General features: G+C 37.7%; 1 protein-coding gene across 3 annotated transcripts in view; it reads right to left on the bottom strand.

Annotated features, from left to right (window-relative positions):
• Positions 1-2,874: 2,874 nt before the first annotated feature.
• LOC149186060 (S-adenosyl-L-methionine-dependent methyltransferases superfamily protein) overlaps positions 2,875-24,485 on the bottom strand; it is a 61,857-nt gene continuing 40,246 nt past the window's right edge. For 2 of the 3 annotated variants that reach the window (XM_089410878.1, XM_089410880.1), the window contains 8 exons: positions 15,964-16,068; positions 15,582-15,689; positions 15,392-15,463; positions 15,189-15,239; positions 13,113-13,175; positions 12,854-12,978; positions 12,506-12,728; positions 2,875-3,726 (listed from right to left, as the gene is read on the bottom strand). In XM_089410878.1, coding sequence (XP_089267004.1) covers positions 3,022-3,726; positions 12,506-12,728; positions 12,854-12,978; positions 13,113-13,175; positions 15,189-15,239; positions 15,392-15,463; positions 15,582-15,689; positions 15,964-16,068 — 1,452 coding nt within the window. In that variant the 3' untranslated portion in view covers positions 2,875-3,021. The remainder of the gene's footprint in view (positions 3,727-12,505; positions 12,729-12,853; positions 12,979-13,112; positions 13,176-15,188; positions 15,240-15,391; positions 15,464-15,581; positions 15,690-15,963; positions 16,069-24,485) is intronic. The other variant, XM_089410879.1, reaches the window with a different exon arrangement.

Here is a 24,485-nt window from a genome sequence, read left to right as displayed (position 1 = left end):
ATCATTACTAAACATTAATGATTACATTACATAATAATTGTGATATGTATCTTATAGCAATATTGTTATTCATTACATAATAATTAGTACATTTAAACTTTATTGTAACATACCCTGAATATGTTACAAGTCTTCCCCATTTTCCTTGCTTTGAAATATATCTAAGATATATTACAATTATTGTTTCTTTATCTCACTCATCAAAGTTATCTTAGTCTTTACTCACAACTTGTGTTCAGTGTTCTAACATTGGAAAATAGTAGCTTGGCCAACATATATTGGCGTGATGTTGGGTAAAAAGGCCATTGGTATAAGTTAAAAATGTATAGATATATAGCAAAACAAAGTAAAATGACAAAAACTACATGTTCTTCCTCAATTTGCAATTTTGAATTAGTGGTTCTAAAGCCATATATAACTAAAAAAACACATTTTTTTTATAAATCTACCCAGTTTTGATAGATTAACTCAAACAACAATGAAACATAGATCTACTCATAAACAGAGCTAAAACACAAATTTTGATATATTTACCACTTGATTTTTTGATAAATCTAATAAAACAAAACATCAAAATAGCTAATTTCTCCTTGGAACTACTGAAAATCAACAAATTAGCAATTGAATCTTCTATATTTACATGGTTGGGTAACAATACAAGCAAGAACAACTCCAATTGGCTTCCAAATTGTCTGAATTGTTAAAAGACAAAAATTTCACTGAAAATAGGTCATATAGCTCCAATTCGAGGTTCCTCCAGCCAAGTTTATCTTTGATGGCTCAAAATTTTCCTTGGTGGCACTGTACATGAATGATGACTAAAATTCCAGCATTGGATAGGTCATACAACCTAATTCTCACTATTATACAATTTGATTCCTCCTTGTTAGTGTCCATATATTGGCTATTGTTTATGATTGCTAAGCTTTGACAGTTGTAAAACGACCATACAATTATACCAACTTTTATGCTATTTTTTTCTCTTCTTTTGAAACCTCGATTTACATGGTTCTCCTTAAAACAAAAAAAAAAACTTTGTTTCAATAGAAATTAAAACGAACCAATACCTAGTTTCAATAAAACCATTTTTTACTCTTTGATGCACTATACTTATCAGTTGTAATCTCTAAATCTTCACACTCAAAGATTACATAAATATAATTAAGATATAATACTATATCACAAAAATTTAACACTGTGAAAATAAAAACACTTTGAAAAAGTTCCATATATTGCATTGCATTAAAAATAGAAGCAAAAACTACTTTCTTATAAGACCTATGTACTAGTAGTCGTTCCACTGTAAATGTAAAATAGACCCCAAAAAAAATACAATGAAATGAAAAAAAAAAAAACATAAAAACATAAAATATCTTAAAGCCAATAACTTTATTGGATACCTAATTGATCATTATTAATTTAATATTATAACTCTACCGCCCTTAGCCAACCTAAACGATGCTAAATGGATCTCTTGCAACTTTGCATTCATAACAATGCAACTAAAGTGCTCAAATGTGTTTCTTATATGAAATCATCATTACTAAGGTTTTAAAACACAAAAGTATAAGTAAGAAGACACATTGATTCGGAATCTATAATACAAACATCGATGGTTGACACATTGATTGGGAATCTATAATACAAACATGTCAATGGTTCTTTTAAGTGAACATGGTGCTTTTAAGTGAATTATTAAAAAGTCCCTTTAAACGCAAGATATATATGGATCAGAAAGGTCAATTAGGCTAGTTAGAAGTAATATATAGATAAAACATATATGGATCAGAAAGGTCAATTAGGCTAGTTAGAAGTAATATATAGATAAAACTTGCACCGCAGTGAGGAAAACCCACTTTCCTTGTAATCTAACCAACCTAGGTCTATTTTAACTTCAAATCTACCAAGCACCGAGAAGGGTCAAATCTCTTGAGGTGCAAATTTCTTTAAAGTGAAAAGATATTTGATCCCTCTCGGCGCTTACTAGATCCAAAGATCAGATGGATCTAATTTGATCTTTCCCCCCGTAAAAAATCTTTGCCCCTTTAAATAAGTTATATTCCACATGAATACCATGGTTCAATACGTTACTATATTTTAACATATTGCTATTTTATTATTATTTTTTATATTTTTGTTCACAAAGCAAGACATTACAACATTTCTCCATACTTTAACATATTGCTATTTTATTATTATTTTTTATATTTTTGTTCACAAAGCAAGACATTACAACATTTCTCCATACTTGATCATTAAACCTACATATTCGCTTACCACACAATTCAGCATAGATGCGCTTACCACACAATTCAGCATAGATGCACTTACCACACAATTCATCATGTAAATTTGCTTTCCAATTTAAGAATTGTTTGGAAGTAAATTAGGTTAACTATGAAATTAAATGAGAATGCATGGACAAGGAAAATGGGCACCGTAAAATGGAACAAGAGCCACTTTTTCAGCAATCACTAACTTATATTATTTTCAAAAACTCTTCAATAGCGACTTGCACATGACTGTAGCATAATCTTCCATGATTACCAACTAAAACTAAATTCAATTTGCACAACACTGGAAAGAATTGGAGTAATAAATCAAGCAATCTAATGGTGACGAGGCTTCCATATAAAAGGACCTTTGGAAAGGGTCTCTGATAACCGCAAAGTTTGTTCAAATGACAGAACAGTTTTTTACGTGACCACTTATTCAGAGAAATGATGGAAAGCTTCGTTAGAGCATCAGTCGGAAAAGCATTGTACTGAATTGAAAGAAAGTGAATAACGTTTTTGAACCCTGCTGCAGAAATGAATCATTGCAAGCTTAAAATCATTTGAGGTGAAGATTTCTAAATTGCGAAGTACTAAAATATACCAATAACTGATTCTTAGAACTCATGCTTGACTCAAGTGCCAGCCGAAATCTCACGAACAAATAAAGGTATCAAAAAAGGAAAAAAATACCATCATTGATATTTTCCTGCAACTAAAATAGAAAATTTAAAAAAAATAACCCCTTCTATGCTTGAAAATACATGATCCTTAATGCACTTTGCGAAACTTGAGGTTTAGAAATGTCATTAGAAAACCATGATCCAATAAGGCTCTTGTGCGCATTTCCATCTGTATCAGAAGGCCATTTATCTTCAAGATGGAAACCACACTGACTTGCAGCTGATAAGATGTATCCTTCATCTACTTGTCGAATTATATGGCAAAGAATAAGAGCAGCTTTTTGCTTACCGATTTCCACGGTTGAAATAAGTGCTTTGGCAGTTTCAAAGAAAGGTATAATAGCATCTTCCACGTACATCACATCTGTTCCTATAATCACATCAAACCCACGAGTATTTAAACTCCTAATGGCGTTTACATGCTCACTGTTTCCCCATTCCAATCTCTCACAAACCAATTTTCTTGAAGTCAGGTATCTGGCATTTGACTTGATGTTTTCATTTAACAAATCCAGGACTGCTGGATCACCATCAGTGGCAACTACAAGATCCGAAACTTTAGCTGCAGCCATAGAGCAGACCCCGGCAGAACCACAACCAAGCTCAAGAACAGTTTTCCCAGCAACAATATCCAGGTTTGCAGCTAGTAGTGGTGCTAACATCAGAGCTGATTCCCAAAGCACAAAACCAGTGGTTTTGCATGTGTGTTGATACTCCTTTGACAGGCACTTGAAGGTGAATGCTTGATCTCCAATCAAAATATCAATTACCTAAGAAATGATGCAAACAGTTGATTAGTATTCAACAGTAAACCAATGTTATCAGAACCGGATCATTCATTGAACTGGTGGTAGAGCCCAAAAATGTGAACTGGACCAGAATCAGAAAAATACTGGACCAAAAAACTAGTCAATTGAAAACTACAGAAATATAAAAAAAATGAAATAAAACATATATATTTGATATTAATGTGCATCCATATGAATCCAAACCATTATACACAAATATGCGAAGTTTCCCATATATATAGCAAAGGTGCATATAACCAAAATAGCATGAAGTGCAATCAATCTCTAAACCAAAAATAAATCAACAAAGACATCCTAAACTTCTAGATGGCCTCGAGAGCCCAAAACAAATCATGCTACAATAAATACCTACACATCATTAAAATCGTTGCTTATATTGGGATCCTCATCATCAACCCTCTAAGCATTATAATAATATAGAAAAAGCTTAACATGTCAAATCAAGATTTTGTTTGAGTGATGGGTAAATTTTTACTAGGGTCATGACAAAAGGAGTTCAACAATCAGTGCCACCAAAATCGAGGTACATAGAGGGCTTGGTGCTCTTCATCAAATGCTAGTTCCAAACCCTAATACATAACAGACTCTAGTGGAAGCATTGCAATCCCTGCAATCCTGAAATCTTGAAAACCGTTAAGTATACTGGATTTTTGAGTGGGATCTAAAACTCTTAGACAACTTGAAAGAATTAGAGGTAATGTTCAAAAATTAAGAAAAAGAGTTACTTTAAGAACTTAACATTACCATAATTAGATAGCATTAGTAGGGCCCTATGGTTGAATATTAGGCAATCCCCCCAATAAATTATTGTTTTTTTAAATAAAATTGTGCTCCAAGGATCCTTAGTCACATTGTATGAAATTGGTTGGTTCAGTACCAAACCAGCCTTTTCTAGTCCATGGAACCGGTTCAAACCAGTATTTGCTCAAGAAAGGTAGGATAGGCCAGTTCAGTCTGGTCTGGTCCAGTGCAATTCTTATAACACTGAATAAACACAAGTATAAATTCATAACTCAAAAGGTTAGAACATGCTTTATATGATGCCTAGCAGTTGTATTACCCCATAATGATGAGGCGACTCATTGCCCATCGGGGTTAGGACATGCAAGGGTTCTTTTTCATGATGTAATGGAGCAACATATGTTCAGGAACCGAGTGATGGCCATAATGAGTGAGGTAGAGCTCATGCTAGGCTTTTGTTAACGTGCTAATGTGCATGTCCCGACCATCTTCCGCATTTTGATATTATTTTATTTTATTTTGTGCCCATAATAATGCTTTTTCTTTTTCTTTTAGTTGCATCAACCTCCCAAAGAAAAGTTTTGGACGCTACCCAGGTATGTTGATGTATGGGTGCCGAATCCCAGAGAACCAATGGTCAGTTGAACTCGAAGAATGGAAGTGGAATATGGGCTTGTAATGTAAGATGGAAAGTGGTAAGTATGGAATAGAGATAGATGAAATATGTTATCTCAATGAAGGCTTCCCGAGTAGTGCCCCTCCTATACCCATTGGGCCATTAGGGGATGTCCCACTAGACTAGGATCAAATATTAACACCCCATTTAAGATTATGGAACAAGATCACAGGCAAAATCCCTCCTTCCATGTCACCCCATAATCCATATTCAAAGCCCAAATACAAACAAACATAAGCACCCAATTGCAAAATGAATAAAGTACCTTTTGATCAGAAGCCCACCTTCATCCATGCACTCTTTTCGGATGGGCAAGAAGATATATCACTGATGCAGGTGGTGGAGATAAAATGGCACATCATCATTGACTAGTAATGGTGGCTATTAGGGGTTGTTAGTTTGCCAGTTGGATGTGCAAAATGGGAAAATAATTTTCTCCCATGGGGTCACCCACTCTTGGCAGGTAACAGATCCTTTATAGACCTAGCACCTTGAGATCGATTCTCAGAGTTTATTGCTCAAATACCATGTTATTTTTCTTGCGAACCTAGCAACCGACAAACCATTAACCTAGCAAATTATAAATCTACTGAATGAATTGCATAGCTAGGTCCCTAACATTAATTAGCTTTAGCAAAACAAAACCAATCTCACAAAAAAATGACACAACAAATTCTTCCCAATCAAGTTAGTTCACCATTAAATTGAGTCAAAACCTACTTAGGCTCTTGTCCTAGGGTAATAGCCCAACTGAGGAATAACATGTACAGCACTAGATTTGATCGAGTTGATCAAGCCCTCCTTGACTGATATGGATCTCCTTGTGATCCAGGTGGATGTTGGTGGCCACCCACCTATCCCATTTGGACCCCCACAACTGTCTCTTTCAGCTTTTTCAGTTTCCTAAATTGTAGCACAGTTTACTATTTTTAGCAGTTTTTTCGGGTCCTGAACTTCCGGAGCCGTTTTGAGGCCCTAAACGACGTTTTTTTGGGAATCTGGGGCAACATGGGTCCATGGACTGATGTTGCCTCCCAAAGTGGTAGTACTCGGATAGATCTTTCTAATGAGCTATCGTACGCGTCAAGCGGAGATCGTATGCCAAAGTTACGACACCGGAAAATTGATGTACCAATTTACCCAAACGGGGCCCACAATTTAGCGTTTCATCTTCTAGGATTAGGTTTCGGGATGTTAAGGGTTTTCCATTGTTTCTCAACAATAAATAGGCCTTCGAGCCTCATTGTAACACAGTCAGAACAGTTCAGAGGCATGTAGCCACACATCTCTTCTCAGAGATAAGCTACCATCGCCAGCTGGTTTATTTCCATTTCTGGTTGTAAGCATATTTCAGTATTTTACAGTAATGAAATGAAGTATTATTTCCGCTGCATCTTTGTGTTTATGGTTATCTCTATATTTTGTTGCGTTCCTGTTTAAATCCGGATCAGTGGTATCAGAGCGGTCTGCTTTTTCTCTGTTTTTCTTTGCATGTCCCCAACGAGGTCGGGATATAAGGAGTTAGGGCTTGAACTGGTCGAACCTTTGCAAGGCCAGCCTCGCAAATCTCGACGACCTCCCATGGCGGATGAGAAGAAAGACGAGGGGGCAGGAGATCCTATCAAAATCTTGCTCGAAGAAGCCCTCGAGCGGCAAAGGAACGCGATGATGGATAGCTTTGCGCAAATCCTTCAACGACTACCCAGAGGCGACGCATCGACTTCCAACAACGACTCTGGAAATGCCACACCGTTTAAGGTACAAGTTAATTTTGAAATCCCCATCTTCGAGGGTCAAATAGACGCAGATGCCGTAGATAAATGGTTAAATCTGCTAGATGGGTATTTTTTTGTTCATGAATTTTCAAATCGAGAAAAAATTGTTTTCGCTCTTCTCAAAGCAACCCCCCACGTCAAGGACTGGTGGGAAACCTACTGCGAGCAGAAGGACGAAAGTACAGGCTCACTATTTTCAGTCGCACCCACTTGGAATGACTTCCGAGATGCCATCAAGGAGCAGTACTACCCTGTCAAAAGCTACGAGGACAAATACATCAAATGGACCACACTGCGGCAGGGACGAGACCAAGATGTGCCGGAGTTCACAAACATTTTTCATACCCTTCGCACACAGTTGGGTATCAAAGATTCTGAGCTGCATCTGGTACTCAAATACTGTGGCTGCCTGCACAGATACATCCAGGAAGAGATGGTGTTCTTGAACATCTCCTCGCTCGGCACGGCGTACCGATACGCTGTCAAAATCGAGCAAAAGTTCAAACAGAAGAAGCGAGACTTTGGATCTGCAAATCCGAAGCCCAAAGGACAAAGCCAAGGCGGGGTGACCCAAGACAACCCGTCGAAGCCGCAAGAAAAGAACAACACCATGAAGCCGAAGAAGGACACAGGGAAGTGGTGTGAGTTCCACAAGAGTCCCACTCATAACACAAGTGAGTGTCGGACCAAGCAGTCGCTGGTGGCTGAGTTGAAGGCTTCCGAATCAGATGCATGTTCCGACCCTGAGCCAGAACCCGACAAAGGGAATGGCAAAGGGAAGCAGATCATTGATGCGGATCCTAGCGCCACTGTTGCCACCGCCAAGATCCAGAAAGATGAGCCCGAAAATCCAGAGGAAGGGGAGCGTCTTTTCCACTCACAGATGTGGGTGAAGGGTTCGCCGCTACAATTCATTGTCAACAGTGGCAGCCAAAAGAACCTCATTTCAGCAGAGGTCGTGAAGCGGTTGGGCCTATCGACTACACCACACCCGCAGTCGTACAGTATCCGGTGGCTTCACGAAGGACGAGATCTAAAAGTTCGCCAGCAGTGCCGCCTTTCCTACAGCATCAAACCCTTCACAGACGAGGTATTGTGTGATGTTACACCTCTGGATGTTTGTGATGTATTATTAGGCCAGCCATACTTGTGGAGGCGACACGCTGTGTATGAGTCTAGGCCTCGTGCTGTCATTATTTCTTTGAATAATTCATTATACAGGATACCGGAGGTAGCCCCACCTACCGCCACATCTTTGATCACTACTAAGAAAGGCAGCAAGCTCATCTCCCATACTAGGAAATTCATCTGTCTGGTTCACTCCCAAAGAAAGGGGAAGATCGTTGCTACATCCATGACCCCTGCAAAAGGTTCCTCCACGCAGCAGCAACAGCAAAGGGATACGGTCATGACAGAACACAGGAACAACTTCTCCTCACCCACAGGGGTACCACATAAGTTTCAGGTGGGCAACAAAGTTTGGTTACATCTGCAGAAAGAACGCCTTACAAGAGCCCATCAGAAGCTCCGACCACTCCGACATGGTCCTTACACCAGTACCAAGGCTACGGGAAACAATGCTTTGAAGCACAACATTCCTCCATTCCTTCGCTTGCACCGAGTGTTCAATGTGGACCATCGCCGACCATGCTTCCCACCATTTCTAGTCACAGCAGAGATTGCAGAACAGCTCACCAGAGACCCAGCTCAGCAGAAGCTTCCTCATCTCAGGGAGGAACTCAACACAATGGGGACCATTGCTTCCTAAGGGGGGAGGAATGATCCAGGTGGATGTTGGTCGCCACCCACCTATCCCATTTGGACCCCCACAACTGTCTCTTTCAGCTTTTTTAGTTTCCTAAATTGTAGCACAGTTTACTATTTTTAGCAGTTTTTTCGGGTCCTGAACTTCCGGAGCCGTTTTGAGGCCCTAAACGACGTTTTTTTGGGAATCTGGGGCAACATTGGTCCATGGACCGATGTTGCCTCCCAAAGTGATAGTACTCGGATAGATCTTTCTAACGAGCTATCGTACGCGTCAAACAGGGACCGATGTTGCCTCCCAAAGTGATAGTACTCGGATAGATCTTTCTAACGAGCTATCGTACGCGTCAAACAGAGATCGTATGCCAAAGTTACGACCCCGGGAAATTGATGTACCAATTTACCCAAACGGGGCCCACAATTTGGCGTTTCATCTTCTAGGGTTAGGTTTCGGGATGTTAAGGGTTTTCCATTGTTTCTCAACAATAAATAGGCCTTCGAGCCTCATTGTAACACAGTCAGAACAGTTCAGAGGCATGTAGCCGCACATCTCTTCTCAGAGATAAGCTACCATCGCCCTAGCTGGTTTATTTCCATTTCTAATTGTAAGCATATTTCAGTATTTTACAGTAATGAAATGAAGTATTATTTCCGCTGCATCTTTGTGTTTATGGTTATCTCTGTATTTTGCTGCGTTCCTGTTTAAATCCGGATCACCTTGATGCCCCTTTCCTCAGACCCAACACTTTAGAGTATCACACACCTCCTCACTAAGATGCCTCTCTCAATCTTGTGTTGTTGTATGGTGTCTCGTCTCTGTTGATTTTCTTATGAGAAATTTGATCTTCTAATATGATAATTATTTTCCAACGATTTCTTAATCAAGTCGTCTTATGTCACATATATCATTAAGCAATTATACATAAAAAAATCTGAATAGTAATGCAATAATGACAGCAGGATCATAAAGAGACAGCCAAGCACAAAAGAGACACAAATGTTGCCCTGCGAAACCCAAACTCGGGAGAAACCCAACAATCTTTTTTAGGAGAAATTGTTAAATTCAACAAAAGGTACAATCTGATATTCTCAAGTCAAACTTGATCAACCTAGACCAGGGTTTTAGCTTTGATCAAACAACTAATCAACTTTTGGTCAAGTAAAACATGCCGAAATTCAATCTTCTGCATCAGCTAGTCAACTCAATCAAATTTCCCAAAAGTAGATCGATCAATAGAGTAGAATCTAGGTCAAACTATAGTCAAACAAACTGCCCAGAACTCGGTCAAACTTGCCTAGAAAACTCGGTTAAATGCTTCAAAAATTCAGTTAAACTATGCCTCAAAAATCGGTCAAACAAATCAAGTCAACGTTGGCCAACAGACTCCAAAAAGGCTCGGTCAAACTTCAAAGGACTTCCTTCTCCTTTGCACGTGTGAATAGAAGAATAGATCATTTTATGTGTGATATGAATTATGCCAAATAAAGGAGGTTGAATCTGACTATATAGTGGTCAAATCAAGTGGGTTTTGACCAAGGGTCACACCCATTCAACTAGTGGGGCCGACCTGTCTCTTTGGAGCCTACATGAGCTCAAAAATAATAATTTTAATTTCTTTTAAAAGGCTGATTTGAATACCAACCATAGCTACCAAAAATAAACATTCTCCTTCCCCTTAGCCTTGCTTTTATAACTTTTTGTTGGGCTAAATCCCTAACCCTAATCTCCAAAGTGATTGACGGTTGAGATTAGATCTCACCCCACTTGAGATCAAGGGTTGAGATTTAAAACATAATGGCTAAAGTAAATACTTAACTTTTTCTCATGTTTCTTTAGCTCAACAAACCAACGTAATAATTATGTGATTTTCCTAATATGACTTAGGCTAAGTTACATTAGCAACTTCCTCACACTTTAGCAAGTGTCTAAGGAGATCTTGGACAACTTCTTGCACACCTAAGCACTTAGGTCTGTGCAAAAGTGCCTACTAGGCTACTTGAGCTACAAACATCAACGCAATATAGCTTTGTTGCCATTATTGTCTCTAATATCAACAATGCATTTTGTATTTCCTTGGTTTATTATTGCAAACACATAATACTTGGGATATGGTCTTTTCATTGTGGAATGGTGTCTTGATAATGACAATAATACTCATAATACGTGATGTTGATGACATAATGAATGAATGATGCAATGTTTTAATTTCATGGTCACTTTCCATTTGGGTAAGTGGACATATGTTTCACATTTTGATGGCACTTCATGATATATGGTTAATTGAACAAGTTTTGCCTTTAACATTCCAAGCATAATCTTGAATGAGCACACTTGTTTAAGTTAAACTTATTTGAAGCTTGTTCGTAATTGATAATTGATCCAACTAGTCACACACTTAGATTCCCCTTCCACTTTGAGAGTGAATAATGTCAAGTCCCCTAAAGTCTCTGTCAAGCCAAGCTAGAGAACTTTCCTACCTTACTCAATGACCTAGCTTCGTTTGACCCTTAGAGATTCCCATATTGATTAGGATACCCTTCCTATAGACTAAAGAGTGGAGTAAGGCCACCAAGGTTACAGGGGGTGGATAGACTGAGAACTGCATCTACATTCTCTTGTTAGGGTTAGGACTTTTCCCTCTAGGAGAGTGTATGAGCGACAACCGTAAGTTTGAAATATTGTCAAAGTACTTAGTCTTTGGCCAATGTTCTAAAGGCCAACTACTAGTGAGAATGGGATATTAGTTCATTAGAGAAATTTTGAGGTATAAAATGGGCCTCCTAAATAATATTATAAAATAATAGAGGAAATAATAAAATAAGATTAGATTACATCATCAAATTTTAGATGGAAAAAAGAAAAAACTACTTTTTCAACTTATCTCCCTATGGTTTTACTCAAATTTTAGGTGGGAGCTCTCGTTAGATGCATAATTTCATTCTCATTCAAGGAGTACCCATGTTGCATACCTTCGATGGACCCTGCTACATGAAAAATGAGAAATACATGTAAAATGTGATTGCAATCACATTTTTTCATTTATTTCTCATTTTTCATGTAGCAGGGTCCATCGAAGGTATGCAACATGGATACTCCTTGGATGAGGAATTAAATTATGCATCCAACAAGTACTCCCACCCATAAATTTGAGTAAAACCGTAGGGAGTTAAGTTGAAAATACCAGTTAAAAAAGTAGTTTTTTTATTTTTTATTTTTTAATCATTTTATTTTTTTTTACCAAAAATGGTGAATCATCACCCATGGTCAACATCATCATCTTGAATCCTATTGGTTCTTAAAAAGTTGGTTTTGGTTGTACCTTTTTGTTTTGAGGCCCATTTTAGACTTCAAAATTTCTCTAATGGGTATGTGGAAAGAAGACTTAGATGACATCCATAAAATATGGGTTTCAAGTTTTAACCTTTTAGTGTGGTGGATGATAAGAGGTGAAATAAGGACTCAATAAACAAATCACATGTGTGGTGAAAATCAATAGTATCAATGGGACACTAGGAGAATAGGGGTATTTAAGGAGCAATACTGAGGGTGTCATTCAGGACAAGGCTAAGGAGGAATGTAAGATAAAGGAAGGAAAGGAAACACATGGATTTTAATAATATTATTATTAAGTAATATAAAGAATAGTAAAGCAAAACAGAGGAAAAAACAAGCAATTGCATTATAAATTCACTCAAAAGCATTCAAACTTCATTGCTTAAATCTATAAATCAATATAGGATACAACAGCATATAAGATTTCAAAGAGATACACATGAATCGTACCTCATTAGCAGCAGGAACATCTCCAAGTATCATGTCAATGCTTTCAGAAAGATCAACTTCAACTCCATCATTAGACTTTTCGGAGGTTTTACAAAGACCTGTTTGCTCATAATCATTACAAAATTGAACTTTGTGTCTCCTATATTCTTCTTTTTTCTTCTGAACATCTAAATGAAGAGGGTTAACGTCATCATTGAAACAAAACTCTCCTTGAATCCAACGCCTACAAATCCATTAGATAAAACAATCAGAAAACAGCAAACAAGGCTCTCAAATTACAAAACTTTGATCTGACTTATACTGCCAAACATTCAATTAATATTTTGAGACTTGGTTAAAGTAGCATACCGATCCATCACCAGTCCCCTAGAGCGATTCTCCACTCTTTTATGGTGAACCTCAATTTTCTCAGAAGTAAAGCCATTCCTTACAAAAAGGCTTGTTAAGGCTTCTTCAGAAAAGTAAAATGCTCGCTATCAAGTAAACAAGGAAGATAGAGATCTCAGTAATACACAAACACAGAACTTTGCGAATAAGCTTGAAGCATAAGATAATTAAATACTGAACACTGAACGTGACAAACTCTAATTCAATTTATGGTACTTACAGTCCCATCCCCTCTAACATAGAAATTGTCACTGATCTTTTGTTCCTTGCTGGTAAATCTTTCCTGAAGACAGATAATCAATTGTTTCTTGTAGTTTTCATCAAAACCTTTCACAAGCTCGTTTTCCATTTCATTTTTAAGTGAAATATTTCACCACAAGAAAATTCCACCAGTCACTTTGAAGCCACTATTATGCTTTATACATTGTAAATCTACACAAATTAAAATTTAACTTACTTTTATATTATTTACATAAGTTGCACAACAGAGGCATGTACGAGGGTATATGAAAGCTAATTATTGCACATACACCTTGTGCATCATCCTCATTTAAATATCATAATAAGGTACGCGTGTTGGAGATGCCAATTGATAGTTGCATGCAATGTTGCAAATATCATTATAACCAATTTATTGGTGGTTCTTATAAACTCGTGTTAACTCGTTTTTTTTAAATATAAAGTAACAACATGTTAATATGAAAAAAAGACACATGATGCGTTATATGTTAAATGATACAGTGCACACTAACTTCTGCTGATGTCGAGTCAAGACACAAAACTGCTTAAACAATACAAAATTACATCAAATGTATCTACACAATCTACTACCAATTCAATTTTCACTTTTATGGGAAAAGGTAATGGGTTCCTCAAGTAGTGGATGATTCGGAACCCAGAGTCAAACATCTGATGATTGGTGTAGGCACTAAAGTTGGCCTTTGACTCTCCTCAGCAACTCCTCCGCCAATGGCTATTCTAGGACATCTTGTGTTGGCACTTGCACCTCATCCTCCACGTCTAACCATCTAGGAGACTCCTAAATTGCAGGAGATCTAGGAGACTCCTACATAACAGGTGTCCACATCTATTGGTCTCTAGAGTTGCTTCACCCACAACCAAGATTGTAGGAGATACACAACATGTCATTTAAGCGTAGTTATTCCAACCCATTGGGCTTTTTTGAGTGTAATATTTCAGATACACTCCAATTGCTCCCCAATCCTAAAGAGCTACAAGTTTGGCTCGACATTCGAATGACAAACTTCTATAACTGTGGTGTTTTTCTACCAAACATCTACAACAAATAAGAAAAAAAAAACATTTTCATCCACAACCGAATATGAAAAAAATAAATCAAACAACCAAAACAACATCAAAATTTGTTATTAAAATTAAAAGGATTACCTAGCATTGTGGTTTTCCTTGCCTAATCTCCCATGGTCAAATCAAAAAATATTTTGACAACCCCCCTATAAATCTCCATATGTTTATCTATGATTGTGTTCATCTATAAATTGGGTTTAGCTCAAGTGGTTGGAAGAAATGATCGTTATCCTTAAACCCGGGTTCAATTCTTGCAAGCAACATGTTCAACTCTTAATGAGTATATTGTTGTAATGGCTTCGAGCCCTATTCTCGACCAATCTCATACCCTAAACATTCTAGGGTTTAAACTTTACCCTGGGTACTGTCTTTGAAATGACTTGTATTCCCAGCCCATGTCCTTTGGAGCTGTAGAAGCAATTTTGTAAAAGATGTAAATATGCTGCATGTTATGCACAGTGATTTCAATAATTAATACAAATTCTTGGTTACATCAAAAACAATAAAGTAAAAAAATTCCATGTCAACTGGTTTTAACCAAAAACAAAACAAAAAAAATTGAGATGGCTCTTTCTTTTCCCTTGGAGCATTATATGCAGTCGGTTACATGGTTGAAGATCTCCCCTGCCGAGGCTGTGCCACTGTAGCACACCCTGCCCTCTTGGCAAGGTAAACATTATGTAGAAATATGGCAGGATGCCCATCTAGAGAACTAGCTTCTCATACTTACTGTGGAATGGAACTTGTAGGAAGATACAGAGGACACTTAGCTACTAAACTAAAAAAAATTAAAAGAGGGAGCTATAAGCAGTAAATATTTTTTAAGTTCTAACATAAGACAGTTATAAAATTTCAACATTTCCCAAATCTACCCCCACTAGCATAAGCAAATCTATATGTCTAAGACTTCTTAGGCAAACGCTGCATAGATATAGTCATACATCGAAGAGTCTTATCAGTACAAGCTAACCTGTGCAAGATCACCAATAGCATAGTCTCGCAGAAGTACATGTCCATTTGGCTGAAAAAATTAGAAGACAAGCATGTAGCAGGTTAAGGAGAAACCAAAAACCAAAAATGATGCACCATAGTAAATCTAAAGCAGAAGCACTGAATTGACAAAATCAAGGTCTATAACCCTTCTATGGGATTCTGATGCAGAAACAGGTATACCTTTAGAACATGCCTAATATTTTGCAACACCTGGGACATTTTCTCAGGTGACACTGCAGACAGAACAAAAATCTGTAAAAGAAAGTTAAGAAGCTTGATGTGCCAGATCATCAGAACTACTATTCATGAGAGTGTTAAGGTAACCATGAGACCAGGAATTCATTAGCAAAAATTAGAGAGCTTAGAGTACCAAGGTCACAATGTCAACTGAAGCTGTAGGAATTTCAGCTGTAAGATCATCTACAGTAGCATCACACACAAATGCATGCACCCGATCCTCCTCGTAATCTTTGTGAGCCTGCATGGATAAATGAATCCATAATTCCTTGATATAAACAAGCTGCATCACTGCTCATTCACACTAACAACCCATAACCCCGGTCCCCAATCATCTAAAAATCCTCTCAGCATCTTGATTCACCCATTAATAATTCAAGTTTTGAACAATTGGTATTAATTCAAGTTCTTGCAAATACATGAAAATTAACTCATTAAGCCTATGGTTTACTACAAAACTTATAAAACACATTTATTGCTATGCTTCACTCTGATGATAGGAAAAAGAGCTAAACCTTAACCAGGTTGATGGCACGTGGAGAGAAATCACATGCATACATAAACACATTAGGAAATGTCGATATAAGGGGAAAGATAGCATTTCCAGCACCGCATCCAACCTGCCATCCAACAGTTGTCATTTGTTAGACCTAAAACAAACATATTAAGGAAGTGGATGCTACTAATCCAACCTCCTAACCCCTTATCTTATAAAGCAAGGACATGAAACCCACATATGGTTCAAAAGAATACTGAAATCAAAGGAAGATAGATATCCTGGTCAGATAAAAACCAATTTTTCACATGATAGAGAAATCTCCTTGCAGAACACTAAATTCTAGAGAAATTAGACATCCTGGTCAGATGAAACTAAATATTCATCTATTGGAGAATTCTACTTTAATCTTGATTCTTTTCATCTGTATCATAATTCATAATTTCTATTTCTCCAAAATATTTAATTTCCATAACGATTTCTACTCAAACTATAGCCAAAGTTTAATAAATTTAAAATTATATCCTGGTTAAACTACAACCAGGGGTGGTATCTCATCTCGTGTACGAGACTAAGCCTCGATGCTACTAAAAAGCACATGATCCCACTACAGGTAGCGTTCGTGATGCCCACAAAAGATATTGTCTTTCTTGTGGATACTATCTATGCTGAAATTGCCTTTTGGTCCTGGAGTAATACCTAAAACTGTTTTTGATTGTCTAAGAATGTGTCTTTCTCAGACATAAGAAAACAGGCTAATGGCCTGTAATATTCCTAATGGAAATATTCAGTAGAATACTGGAGAGAATAACTCTGCTATTTACTGAATAGTTGTATATATATTATTAATAATTAGAATGATGGCCTTGTACAATGAGGATCCCTGGCTTATATACCACCATGGGTACCTGTTCGGGAAAGTGCATGACCTTATGATCGTAACCTTTCATCTTAATTACACTAGATAATAATTTTTACATAACATTGCCTCCCTCTTGAAAAGATGCTTTGTCCTCAAAGCATACGTAACGATGGGTGTTTTTGGCGAAATGCTTCTGTCTCCCAAGAGGCTTCTTCTAGTAGATTCTTCCACTTGACAATGTATTCTTTAATTACTCGTGAACGTAACTTCTTCTCCCTGGTGGTGATGATCCCCTTTGGTTCTAGAATGAGCTTGCCTTCATCATCTAACATGGGTTGGGTAGTTTGTGCTGGTTGGTGTTTGCCCAATGCCTTTTTAAGACAAGATACATGAAAAACGTTGTGAACTCGAGTATTATCAGGAAGACTTAAGCTATATGCCAGTTTGTTGATCTTTTTGTTGATTCGGTACAGTCCATAGAATTTTGGTGCCAGCTTGTTTTTTCCCTTCTGCTTTAGGGATACTTGTTTGCAAAGTTGAAGCTTAACAAATACCCGCTCTCCAACTTCAAATTCTGTTTCCAATCTATGTTAGTCGCCGTGTTTCATGCAATTCCTTGCAATACTTGGATTTTCTTTCAATGCTTGAAGGATTTTCTGGGACTCTTCCAACTGGTCTTTAACTACCGGAACTCTAGTTTCGGTGAAAGCCAAGTCTTTCCATTTAGGAGGTTCATAGTCGTACAAAGCTTGAAATGGGGTAATTTTTGCAAACGTGTGATACGTTGAATTGTACCACCACTCATCTAGGTGTAACCACTGAGCCCACTTATTTTGCTTATTTGTTGCATAACAACGAAGGTAAGCTTCTAAGCATTTATTGACGGTCTTGGTTTGTTCGTCTGTTTGAGGATGATATGTTCAACTCATGTTGAGGTATGTCCCAACATGTTTGAAGAGTTCCTTCCAAAAATTCCCTTTAAATTTGGCATCTCTATCACTAACAAAGACTTTGGGAAAACCATGTAATTTGTAGACATTTCTACAAAATATCTCAGTGATCTATTTTGTTGAATTTGATTTCTTCATCCCTATAAAGTGTGCATATTTTGTGAGTCTATCGACTACTACAAGAATTTTGTCCTTTCTGTCTGACATGGGTAATCCTTCAATAAAATCCACTTATACTTCTTCCCACTTTTGATTAGGAATATTCAGGGGATGGAGTAGGCCAGGGGTGTTAACGCTTTCACTTTTATTCCTTTGGCATTGATCACATTTTGCTGAATGTCTATACTCATTCCTTTCCAGAAAAAAGATCAATGTGCGTTATAACCTGCATGTCCTACTGAAAACGAGTCATGGGATTCCTTGAGGACCTTGGACTTAAATTTAGAGTTAGGGCTTAGGTAAATTCTCCCTTTATACCACAGAATATCGTTTTTCCATTCAAATTTTGGATTTTAAGTAGGATTATTAATTATAGCACATGTTTCTGGGTCTTTTGCATATTCACTTCGGATTTCACTAAGCCATTATGGGATTATAGTTGAGACTGCAAACAAGGATGTTTCTTTATCTTTTCTGGAGAGAGCATCTGCCACTACATTGTACTTTCCCTTTTTATGTAATATCTCCATGTCAAAAGCAGCAATTTTTCCAATCCACTTTTGTTGTTCTTCAGAGAGCATTTTTTGTTGGAGGAGGTATTGGAGACTGTTATGGTCTGTTCGTATGGAGAATTTACTTCCCAACAATTGCCTCCACTTGGCTAGTGCGTGCATAATAGCAAGCATTTCTTTGTTGTATGTAGACTTAAGACGTTCTCGCTTATTGAGCTTCCTGCTTTCGAAAGCTATTGGATGACCATCTTGCATCAATACTGCTCCTATGCCAAAACCTGAAGCATCACATTCAATTACAAATGGCTTTGAAAAATCTGGAGTTTCTAATACAGGTGCATTAGACATAATTTCCTTCAAATCTTCAAAACACCTTTTTGCTTCATCATCCCATCAAAATGAGTTCTTCTTTAGAAGGTTCGTTAGGGGTGCAGTTACATGGGCATAGTTTTTAATAAACCTTTGATAGTACCCAGTCAATCCTAAGAATCCTCTTAACTTGGAGATGTTAACTGATTTGGGCCATTCTTTTATAGTCTTGATCTTATTAGGATCTACTTTTACTCCTTACTTGGATATTATGTATCTGGGGTACTGTACTTCTTCTTTTTCGAAGGTGCACTTGGACATCCTTGCATAGAACTGATGTTCTTCTAATATAGTGAGAACTTGCTCCAGATGTTGTAGATGCTTCTTCCCTGTTTTGCTATAGATTAGAATATCATCAAAGAACACTAACACAAACTTACATACGGACGAAATACCTCATTCATGGTGGCTTGGAAGGTCGTCGGAGCATTAGTTAATCCAAAGAGCATTACCTTAAATTCATAATGACCTTCATGTGTTCGAAAAGCAGTTTTTGTTATGTCTTCCAACCTTAACCTTATTCAATAGTACCCTGATCTCAAATCGAATTTTGAAAAGTATTTAGCTCCATGTAGTTCATTCAGCGTTTCATAATAAAAAAATGGAAACTTGTTCTTAATAGTTATCTTGTTTAGCCCTCTCTAATCTATGCATAGTCTAAACGATCCATCTTCTTTTCAAACTAATACAACTGAAGCAGCATATGGACTTCTATTTTTTGTGATAATACCAAATTTTAAAGATCCTGGACTAATCTCTCGATTTCAGTTTTTTGATGATGTGGATATCGATACGATTTGATGTTGACGAGATTTGATCCTGATTTGACTTCAATTGTGTGCTCGATTTCTCTTTTAGGAGGCATCTTCATTGGAAGGTCTTGGAACACTTTTTTGTGCTTTTGAATTAGTTCTTGAACTTCAAGTGACTCTTCGTTAACTAGATTTGAAGTTAGCATCTCTAATTGATGACACTGCACTAAATAAGTTGGTGCTCCCTTCTAGATCATTTTCATCATCTAGGATGATGATACAATTTGATTCTCAGGGGGCTGGAACCCATATAACTTGTATTTCTGCCCTTCCCATTTAAATTTTATAAATTGCTTTTGATGGTTGGCAGAGTAAGTGCCTAGGGTTTGTAGCCATTAGATACCTAGGACCACATCCACTCCTCCTAATGGTACAGTGTAGAACGGAGATTCTAGATTATAGTCTTGAATCTGTAATTTGACTTTATGGCATTTCCCTACTTTTTCAATTTTCTTACCGTCAACTACCATAACTTTCATGTTGGGCATAGGAAACGTGAAAATGTTGAGCCTTTTCGCCATAGTTGAGTCCAAAAAGTTGTGGGTGCTACCAGTATTGATTAGAACCATTACGTTGCTCTTTTTGATATGACCTTTTAACTTTAATGTCTAGGGTTGAGATATAACTGTCATGGCCAATAATGACACTTGCGGAATATTCTCGTTATCTGGTTCTAGAGAAAATTGTGGAGAATCTTAGATTTCTTCTACGTATGATTCTTCACTGTCTGAATTATTGGTTGCTTCACATGTATATAGGTTCTTGGTTTATTTTCCCTTAGCACATCTATGTTTAGGGTCCCATTTTTTGCCACAACGTTTGCACTTCCCTTCTTTCATTTTTTTCATTTCCACATTAGTTTTTTCTCCTTCACGAAGATGTGGCGGAACATATTTTGTATTATCCGTGTTCGCGGTTTGGGGAAATCTTTGTCTCGAATATACTCTTTCAACTTTTGGCCACTGCATCTTTTTGTGCTTCTTTTCAGGAGCTTTTGCTTTTTGTCTTGCTTCTTCTACAGAAGTGATGTCATGAAGCGCCACCACTCTCAGTCAGTTCATGGTGGAGCTGAAGATAGTACATTGGACAGCAGCAAGACATGTATTGAGGTATCTAAGAGGTACAGTTGAGCATGGATTGAGATATGTTCAAAGTGATGGTGTCAATTTGACGAGATGTACAGATGCAGATTGGGCAGGCAGTTTAGTGGATCGGAAAAGCACCTTAGGGGGTTGCTTCAGTATTGGATCAAGGATTGTCTCGTCGTGCAGCAAGAAGCAAAAGTTTGTGGCACTGAGTTCTGCAGAGGTGGAATATATGGCAGTGAGCATGGCCACATGCGAAGCTATTTGGCTTCGGAAACTACTAGTGGGACTATTTGGTTAGCGATTAGATCGACCAGTATCTACTATGATAATCAGAGTTGCATCAAGCTCTCTGAGAATCTATTGTTTCATGACAGGTCAAGGCATATTGACATCAGATACCACTTCATCAGAGATTGTGTACAGCATGGATCAGCTCAGCTACAGTATGTTCCCACAGATTGGCACATTGTAGATATTCTCACGAAGGCCTTGGGTAAGGCAAAGCTTGTCTACTTTAGGGATAAGTTGGGAGTAGTGGAGAACACCTTCCTCACTAAGAGGGAGTGTTAGTTTATTAGTAGCTCAGCCAAGTTTTCTAATCTCTATAGTGTCTAATAGGATAAGGAAACAGGAGGATAATTATCTCCAAGACCCAGAAAAAGTTTCCAAGGAAAATGCCTTCATTAGACTAATTAGCCAATTATTAAATATTTTCTAAAGTCTAACTTGGAAAAACTGGTTATTAAATCAGATTAATTGGGGTAAATCGATTTTGCTCCAGAGACTTCTCGAAAAGTCACTTGATGAGATCAAGATGATCTTAGCCATCGATTGTGATTAGATTGTGCTTGTTGGTTACTCAACGAGAGATTATAAGAGAAAATCAATGAGTCAGTTGGAGAAACATCAAGGAGTTTGAATCACCTAGTTTTGCAGTGATAGTAAGGGAGACACTAGCAGCAGGGATTTCAGCAAAGAAGATTTTCGGAGGAATTTTTTCTCAGTGATTTCCAGCTTCCAAAGAGAGGAAGGAAGGTCGAATTATTTAGCAGTGAGGTCGTACTAGCCAATGTGCATAGCTTAGCAACAATTCAATCTCCAGTTGTCGCAGACAGGTACCAAAGGAGGTGCAAGTTGCTCAGTCGAGTTGTAGGAGGCAGACATCATCACCGGAACTAATTTCCGGAGGTAGTGCAAGTTCCAGAGAGGGTTGTATGCATTTTCAAATTTTGCCAGTGCAAGTTGTGTTGAAGAATATATGGCAATTAGGTTAATAAGATTCTTCTCACAATGATAACTATTTGTGAGGTACTTTTACTTTTTCTTAGTAGCACAATCTTCTCTTGTTATTATTAGAATGTGTTTTCTTACTTCATCAAATAGTTACCAAAACAAAAGAGGCAAGAACACAAGATGTTGGCTTTCTGCCAGGGCCAAAACCTCTCTCTCTTTGAGAGGAAAACGCGCACAAATTCTTCTTATAGAGATTCCAATTGACGAATACCAAGACCATGACCCTTTATCTATTTGGCCACTCCAAGACCAAGACACAAATCCTCTTCTTCGTCATTGTTGAGATCATTATCACTGCTACAACACCGAGGCCATCACTATTGCACCACCGAAATCATTATTGTTGCACCTTCACCGAGATCTTCATCATAACAATGAGATCTCTATATTGAGATATGTATATATATATGAGAGCTGCACCAAGATCTTCATCAAGATCGTGACCTTGTAACTATGTCTCCATTAAGATCATGATTGTGTCTATACCGGGACCATGATTACATCTATGCCAAGATTATGACTGCATCTAGAATGTATGCCGAGACATGGTATGTCACTGTGGGATTACCGAGATCCTCCTCATCACAAATATGCTGAGACTGCAAGGAGACAGGTCCGAGCCCTTTTTTGTGGTATCTGAGGCTGCTTCTGTGATCACTGTTTTGGTAGGCTGAGATTGTGATCACCAAGACTGTGAGGAGGCCGAGACTTCATCTTTGTGGTACCCATCCGAAAAACACAGAGAGTCTTGTCTGAATTCTCTGTCTTCTGTGGTGACCCTAGCTGCATATAAATAGTTGTTTGCCTCTACACTTGAGCCAACATGTCACACTGAACGGGTGTGTCTCCATAGGTGAGCCGACAAGACTTCTTTTGATATTGTTTTGGAGGTTAACTTCTTCAAGAGGGATTGTGCTCGTCTTTGGAGGGCTTCTAGACATTTCTATAGACTTGTATACATTAAACATAGTCTCAAGAAGAGATCTTCATACATGACATTAATTCTAGGCTCTAAATGACAAAGCCTTTTATTCTAAAATCACTTGCTCATGAAACCCATGAAGTAAGTTTACAATAATAAATTTGTTCTTTATTACATCATTTACATCAGCCTATAGCCCCAAGAGTTAGCTCAATTGGTCAATCAAGTGCCTCGCCAATGGGAGGTCACAGGGTCGAAACCCGAAAGCTCTTGGGGTCAGGTCAGTAAATAGGCCGAGGGGTGTGACCCCCTTCGGGTGGGGTCCACCCTAGCGTTGTTCGATCCTGGACGTAGCGGACCCGCTGACCATGGGTATCTGTGAACCAGTTGTGAACAAAAAAAAAAAAATCATTTACATCAGTCATAATTTCATGTCATTATGAAGACCGATCCTAGTTACACTTTCTTCAACAAGTTGCAAGCAGGAGGTGTGAGTTGTAGACAAGAGGCCATATGGTTTTACAGAAGGGAAACTTGTGTTTCCAAATTGATTTTGCTAGTGAAAGGCAAGCAGATTGTAATTCTCATTTTGCTTAATAAAATAAAACCCTCATCTATTGAACTGGTTTTCCCCACACTGGGGTTTTTCCAGGGACAATTTGTCCAAAAATACTGGTGTTAATTATTTTGTGTGTGTGCATTATTTCTCTTTCCTTTTATTATTTGTGAAAATTGCAATAGTGATTTAATCGTTATTTGTCGTAATTAAATTTCTGAAGCCAAAGAAATTAATAATCTCTAGTAGATAGAAGATTAAATTCCATTTGCTGCAATTAAGGAAATTTCACGAGAGACTACAGCTAGTCATCTTGAATAATATGATAGAGCCCCCTCAAACCCAAGGGCTAGCTTGAGGTCAGTAAGCGTTTCTAGTGCCTTGGCATGGTTCACAGACAACCGAGGAATATCTCAAGGGAAAAGTTACATCTCCAACCTTAAAGAACTAAACCAGCAAATTCCATACAAAACCAGCAAGTTACTGACAGTGTCATACAGTGCAACTAGGGACCACCAAAACCTTTTATATAAGCACTAAATAAGTTTATTTCCACGAGAATATCTTTATATTCCATATGAGGAATACATATGTTTTGATCCTCAAGGGACCGCTCAAATAACAAGGCTCCATTACAAGAAATATTCATTATGAGGTCAGCAAAAAATGATATTTAAAGTGCTTATTTATTTTATTTAGAAGTGATTCCAGCCTTCCAAAGTGCTGGAACTGTTTATTTTTCACTGGGAGATATATTGAAATTTGGTCATCATTGATGTCAACCCAAGCAGCCGCTAGAAGAAGCCCCACTTTCAATGACAAAAATGACAAGGACGATCGGGGTTCTTGGGCTCAATATCATCTTTATTTGATCGTCCCCACCGCGCTATTTCCAACAGTAGGTGGCACCAGTGTTGTGAAAATCACGATAATATCACGATAAAATGAAATAATTGCGATTTTTCACGGTCCCAATAAAATCGCGATAACTATATGAAATTATCGCCGGAAATTTTTT

Source organism: Pinus tabuliformis, chromosome 3_1 (genome assembly GCF_031772625.1).
Source record: "Pinus tabuliformis cultivar Carrire ecotype Pingquan chromosome 3_1, CPIR1, whole genome shotgun sequence".
Taxonomy (NCBI): domain Eukaryota; kingdom Viridiplantae; phylum Streptophyta; class Pinopsida; order Pinales; family Pinaceae; genus Pinus; species Pinus tabuliformis.
This window is presented reverse-complemented; position numbering and strand designations above follow the sequence as displayed.